Source organism: Rhineura floridana, chromosome 11 (genome assembly GCF_030035675.1).
Source record: "Rhineura floridana isolate rRhiFlo1 chromosome 11, rRhiFlo1.hap2, whole genome shotgun sequence".
Taxonomy (NCBI): Eukaryota; Metazoa; Chordata; class Lepidosauria; order Squamata; family Rhineuridae; genus Rhineura; species Rhineura floridana.
In genome coordinates, this window is record NC_084490.1 from 36,926,607 (window position 1) to 36,933,793 (window position 7,187).

Genomic DNA, 7,187 nt, shown 5'->3' on the forward strand with positions numbered 1-7,187 from the left:
AATCACAGGCCTTCATCAGGGGCTATAATATATTAAAACAGTGGGGACAAATGTCATTTCATAACTATACACTGTATGGACATGTATTTACAGGTTTTTTAAAAAAAATTAAACACAATTTTCTTAAAAAGTTTGTTTGAAACAATTTTTCTTAAAACAACAACCAAAATCCATACTTACATAATAAACTTTTTCAATGGTTAACCGAACAATTTTGGTCCTGTTTTGCACTAATAACAATCCTCTTATACAATGCTACAATATGTTGGGTTTTGTTTTGTGTTCAGCTTGACTGGAGGCATTAAGGACCTCTTATGCAGAATGAACATATATGAGAGTTTAACATAGAAAGACAACACAAGGGTAAAAATATTGTTAAAATGTACCTAACTTATTAAAACCCCAGGTAAGCGGGCATAGCATTGCAACTGAAGGAAGAAAGGAAATTATTTTGTAAAAGATGATGTGGAGAACATAGAATATTGCTGTGTCACAGAACTCTGAAAACTGTAGTACAGTGGGATTGATTTATCATCGCCATCATCATCACCACCAGAGAACACCTTAGAGCAGACATGGGGGAACTTTTTCTGGTAAAAGATCCATTCCCTTGGTGGTAATCTTCCAGGCTACGTAGTGGTGGTGGATGGGTTCAGAGCCAAGGGTTTTTCTGTCTTGTTTTCTGGCAATCCTTTTTTCTCCCAGTCTCTTCCTCTGTGACCAGGGGATGCTGAAGGTGGGGCAGATTACTCTGAGGTGATCAACTGCAGAGGACTTTCTCCCTTCCTCTTTGTATTGCCCCATCCATTTCTGCTCTCTGCCCCCCTCCACCTTCAACTACCCTCTTTCTCACCCTTCTGATTCTCTCTACTCACATGAAATTAAGCCAAGGGGCATACCTTGTTCATCCTTGCCTTAGACTGAGGTTCTCTATTCACTCATTCCAGTAAAGTACAAAAATCAACAAAGTAACAAAACAGAACAAGTTCAGGGTGGTGGTGGTACAGAAAATAGAAATGATAGAAAAACCTCTTGCATTACAACACAGCAACAAGCAATCACCTTCCCTAAAGGTCTCCCAAAAGCCAATCCTTAACCAAGTCACAACAACAACAACAATAAAAGGTGCCAGATGAGCATTCCTGGTCAGCCATTGCAGAAGACTTATGACACAATTGAAAACGCCCTGTCTGGTCTCATCACCTTGTACTTTGTTGCAGCCAATGATTTATTTGCAGTTATTCTATTTTCATTAGTGATTCAATTTTTATGTTTTTAGATGCCTTGGACATCTTTGGTAGAAATAATAAATAAATATACATGCCTAACACACTGGACAAGTTCCAGATATATGTGAGGGAATTTATTTCAAATTCCTGAAGAGGCTTTGAGTTTCATAATTTATTGAAAAATCTTGAGAGTGACACGATGGCACATTATATGGTCAAAGGCAGAAAAAGGGAAGGGACACTGAATGGAGGAATAAATCAGAGAGAAACCCTTCTCAAAGTGCCCAATATATTTAATTGTCACGTGACACTTTTCAGGAACAAGAAGTTCCATATTTGAGAGAACCCTCATAATTTCCTTGCAAAAATATAACATTATAGGTTTCTCAAATTTAGGAAGCTACAATACTATTGACCTAGAGGCAGGAACTTCTAATTTCTGGAACTCACAGGGCAGCAATAAAATATTTTGAGAACCTTGTATTGTCACAACTCACCTCACAACCTGGTATTTGGTAGTTTCACAATTTTCTACTCAACAATTTCCTCAGGGATGACTTCACTTCCCTATTTCTCAGGCTATAGATTATGGGATTAAACATAGGAACTAAAATGGTATAGAACAAGGAAAGAAACTTGTTAATGCCCACTATCTCCTTTGATCTAGGAGTCATGCAGACAATAGTTCCTGAGCCATAAAAGAGAGATACTATGATGAGATGTGAGGAGCAAGTAGAAAACACTTTCTTCCGATTTTCTGCTGAATGCATTTTCATAATAGCAGAGATTATTTTTACATAAGAAGGAAGGATAAGGAAAAAAGGGATTATTATGAAAACTGTGCTGGCTACAAACACAGTTACTTTATTAATGTTAGTGTCAGCACAGGCCAATTCAAGCAATGGGGGGATATCACAGAAGAAGTTGTTAATTTCATGTGAGTCACAAAAGGGCAAAGTGAACACTAGATATGTCTGCCCAACATGTGCTGGCATGTTGACAGTCAATGATCCAGTCACGAGTCCCCAACAGAATTGCTTGCTCATGATGAGTTTGTAATGTAAGGGGTTACATATGGCTACATATCGATCATAAGCCATGGCAGCTAAAAGCAAGCACTCTGTGCCTCCTAGTAAAAGCAGGAAGTAAATCTGGGCTGCACAGCCAATAAATGAAATGTTCTTGTTTTCTGCTATTAAGTTGACCAGCATTTTCGGTAGAGTGACTGAGGTGTAGCAGATCTCCAGAAGGGACAGATTCTTCAAAAAGAAATACATAGGGGTGTAAAGGGTAGGGTCAGTTAGTGTAACATAAATTATGAGTCCATTTCCTGTTAGAATGCTGGCATAGATGAATAGGAACACCACAAACAACAAACCTTGGAGATCTGGAAGCTCTGAATATCCAAGGACAACAAAGCCAGAAAAAGTAGTGTGGTTTTCTTTGGTCATATTTGGTTGCATTTGTTCTGAGGAGATAATAATGACAGAGAAGACACATTAACCAGCCCAAGCGGAATGGCCATACAGTTTCCTTTTTTTGAACTTTTTTGCTAGAGCAGGGATGGGGAACCTGGACCCTTGCAGATGTTGTTAGACTCCAACACCCATCAGCACCAGCCACCATGGCCAAAAGTCATTAACATTGGAATTGAGGTCTAACAACAACGGGAAGGCCACAGGTTCCCAATTCCTGTCCATTGTCATTTTTTGTTGTATCATATCCTTGCCCAACCCTGAGATCTCCTGGAGAGGCCCTTCTGTGTATCCAAACTTGGGTATATGCTTGTTTAGTCTGATGCCATGAGAAGGCTTTTTCTGTAGCTGTTCACCTCCCCCAAGTTTTTAGCTTCCATCACCAGACCAGTGAAGATCATTTTGTTTGGGTGGGATTTCCATTTTGTTTGGTGATTCAGGCTAACTCTGCTTCAGTTATCTGGCTGTTTTTGTTATGGGGTATTTATTTGCTTAATTTATCATTGTTTTACTCTATTTGGATGAAAATAGAGAGCATTCTCTCTTTTACTCTCTTGATCATTATGGTGGTAAGGGGAAATCTCAAATATAAAGCTTTTAAATGAATAATGCTGTTTGTAATTTGACATTTTATTTATTTATTTATTACATTTATGTACCGCCCCATAGACGAAGCTCTGTGGGCGGTTTACAGCAATGAAAAACAATAAAAACTAATATACAAATTTTAAAACACACCAAAAAAAACCAATTTAAAAACACATTTTTTAAAAATTTTGTGCTAAATGATCTGATTACATGACTACAAAGCTGACGTTCAGTAACTACCATAGGCTATGAGGTTCTAGTGTTGTATCTGAAGGCACAGGGAATGTAGAAAGGAGAGAATGTCCAGCACCAAGACTTTGAGGGACAATATAATATTGTGAATGGGATTGGGGGGGCATATTGGGGACTTGGTTCAGTTTGCATTTGAATGAGAACCTAATTCATGAAAAAATATGCAAACCAAAACACAGCTATACTTCAAAATCCACACTTATCCTAATTCAAAATTGCATACAAGTATATATATATAGTATTCACTGATAGGCAAAAAAACCCAGCAACCTTGTGGTTTAAGAACGTACCTATAGCTTGGAAGAACTTGGTAAAATGTGTCACTGAGCATATGGTGAGTGGTGGCAGCTCCTGCCATCTCCAAAGATGGAGAATTACATTGTTGTATGTTTCTTGGTATTCTTCTTACTTCGCTTTTTCCTGTGTTGCTACTTTTTCTACAGAGAATCTAACATGGAAAAGAATATTTCTTTCGTTATTCATCCTAGGAATCTGTGTCAAATTTATTTTTTATTAATTTCAAAGCCTTTGTATTGGTAAATGTCATATGATGGCAAATACAACCTCTTGTGTTTCAAACTAGAGGTTATGTTCTATTTCTATTTTGGGTGTATTAACAGTTTAATCTGAAACTGCAGTTTGATGTAAAATCAGATGGATTACAATATGTGGCTACTTCAGCAATGACTCTAGCTGTTGAAAAACACAAATTTGGCCTGCCCAAGATGAATGTTTTCAGCCTGCTATGCTTAAACTTAAACAATTAAAAACATAGCGCACACCTAGAATTTTGGTAGAATATATTTCACCTCCCACTGTTTTATCATGTGTAAACTGAGACACTCATCTTGTTCACTGGAGACTATTCTGCGGAATAGTTAGTGCCACTATTCCACAATTGTTTTTTTAGTGTAAATTTTGCAAAGCATTGCTATACTTCATATATTCACAGAAACAGAAGCAAAATAAAATGATTTAATGTAGAAAACTTCACTAAAATTGCAACGTAAATCAAACATATTTAATTTACTATCTGAACTATATCAACTATCTTAAACAAGATCAGCACAGTACATGTCCTTTTCTGTTATTTGGGCTGATTGCATGTGTTGCCACTACTCACCGTATGTGCAGAGAAACATTACCAAATTCTTCCAAGCTACACAGGAAGTGGATTGGACTGTGAAGACCAACCCAAATTGTGTTGGCATTTTTACAAATTTGTAGGGCAGTACAATATCTCAGAGAGGAGGTCAGGTCTCCTGCTCCCCTGGTGCATTCACTATAGTTGCCCAGTTTCCCTGCCTTTTAACCTTTGATAGAAATATCTGTTGCCTATAGGTACGTTCTTAAATCACAAGGTTTTTCTTTGCCTATTAGTGAATTTATATAAGCTATAATGATAATAAGCCTTGTTATCAAAATATGTACGTGTGCCTTATGCTTTAATAAGAGAATACATATGTGAAGGAGGCAACTTAAATGAATTTATTTCTATAAAATGAAATTTATTCGTTCAAAGTACATGAGTGTAAATTAAAGAATTCTCAGACATGGCTTACTCTTCCATGCCATACCCTCCTCCAGTCATTCTGCCGCCAAATGTCCCAGGGAGGAATCCTGATGCCTATTTATGATATCATGTATTTATTTATTAAACTTATATCCCACCCTTCCTTCCAAAAGGAGCCCGGGTCAGCAAACAGGTGAATTTCTCTGCTTTTTAATCTAGGAGGTAAGATATGGGACCCTGTGGAAGTTTGCTGAGAATGGATTTATCTCCATTCAATGGGATTTTCTCCCCTGCAATCATGGTTAGGATAAATGACCATGGCGGGTGGGGAGGAGAGGAGGAGGAAGGGCAGGGGTAGAGGAGGAGAAGGAGGAGGGAGGGCAGAGGGGAGAAGGGGAGGGGAGATGGTGACAAAGGGAGGGCGGGTTTGATTATTTGCATGCTTATTGAGTTCAGTGGGATTTACTCCCATGCAGTCATGCTTAGGAAAGGTGAAACTGACCTGGGGCAGGGGCAGGGAGGGGGAAGGGGGACAGAAGGGGAGGGAGGGAGGGGGAGGGAGAGGAGGAGATTGGGTTTGGCAGGCACAAGGCAGAGGGAAAGCCCCTTTCCTTTCCAAAAGGAAAACATTGTGAACAGAATCATTGCATTTCAGAGTTTCCCCCACCTTTTTATTCTACAGCAGGCACATGCAGTCTCCCACCCAAATTTAAACCAAAGATGTCACTAGCTACATCCACTCCAGGCCTTTATTTCACTTTAGACAGCCATGGCTTCCCCCCAAAAAACCTGGGAAATATAGTTTGTGAAGGGTGCTGAGAGTTGCTAGGAGAGGCCCTATTCCCCTCGCAAAGCTACAATCTCCAGAAGAGGAATTGAGCATTAAACCACTCTGGCCACTGGAGTTCTGTCAGGGAAATCAAAATCTCCTAAGTGATGTCTGGCCTGGGTGTGGCCACCTGATTAGCCAAGCCAAACAGCTGTGAGTCTGGCTTTTAGAACATTGACGGATCTTACTGAGCATGACCAATGCTATAATAGGCTTCAATGTTAAATTTATTTAATTAATTAAAAATCAGCCATGCTTTTATATATATATATATATATATATATATAAGCTTTTAAACTGTAGAAGATGAAGGTCAGAGTATGGGTAAGGTCAGTAATAGGATTATAGGTAGTCTGTGAACATGGCTGATTTTTAATTGATTTCAACAAATTATGAAACCACTGACAGAAAAAAGTCCATTGGGGTCTGGATTTTTTAGTTGAAATTGACAGATTTGTTCCATTCCTAGCTTTAATGAACTTCTTCCACTTAATGACCAAAGGAAAATGACACAGCAGATGCTCCACCAGATTTTACACACACACAAAAAAAATCTAGTCCTTTTTAGATGTGTTTCTATGCACTAGTGTTGCGGGTTAGAATTGTGATCCTTTTACTTGCTAGTGATCAATTCACTGAGTTACACCAAGGCTATTAAATGGTTTGGCATTATGGTTATTACACTGTATAACACAAGCCCTATTCTGTTTGTTTATAGTGATAGGAATATTGAAAAGCTTTACAGTTCTCATTCCCTGGCATTCACAAATGAAAGGGGAACATGGGAAATGGCTACACTGCAAAAACGTAGGGCATGGCTGGAGGACCTACAATGGTAGGTTCATTCCTGAAAGGTTTTGGCTATTAATAAGGAAAAGGAAACAGAATGAGTACAGTACAGCAAGTACCAACAAACTGGAAATCAACATAATTTGGAAGCCTCTGTTAAAAGCAGAGGAAAGGACAGGCTGAGGAGGAACCCCCAACATCTCTGCTCTGAACAGAAAGGATTAAGGAGGAGTCAAAGCCTTTGATTGTTCACCCCTCACTACCATCTGAGCCCACAAAAAACTATCATCATAACAAACAGCTTCAGAACAGTAGCATCCAGTTCCACTGTATCCCACATGACTTGGCATAAGCCTTCAGACATCCAGATGTTGCTGAACTACAATTCCCATCAGTCCCAGCAAGCATCCCAATGTCCAGAGATTATTAGAGTTGTAGTTCAGCAACATCTGGAGGGCCAAAGGTTCCCCACACCTGAGTTAGAGTCTGCTTCACCACCATTGGCATAAGGA

The 7,187-nt window shown here is 39.0% G+C and overlaps 1 protein-coding gene across 1 annotated transcript; it reads right to left on the reverse strand.

Annotated features, from left to right (window-relative positions):
- Window positions 1-255: 255 nt before the first annotated feature.
- On the reverse strand, window positions 256-2,680 carry LOC133367997 (olfactory receptor 10AG1-like). The gene is made up of 3 exons (XM_061592081.1): window positions 1,770-2,680; window positions 1,063-1,163; window positions 256-311 (listed from the first exon to the last, which is right to left on the reverse strand). Exons 1-3 carry the CDS (start codon window positions 2,678-2,680, stop codon window positions 256-258), a joined length of 1,068 nt encoding a protein of 355 aa, XP_061448065.1.
- Between the last annotated feature and the right edge of the window lie 4,507 nt (window positions 2,681-7,187).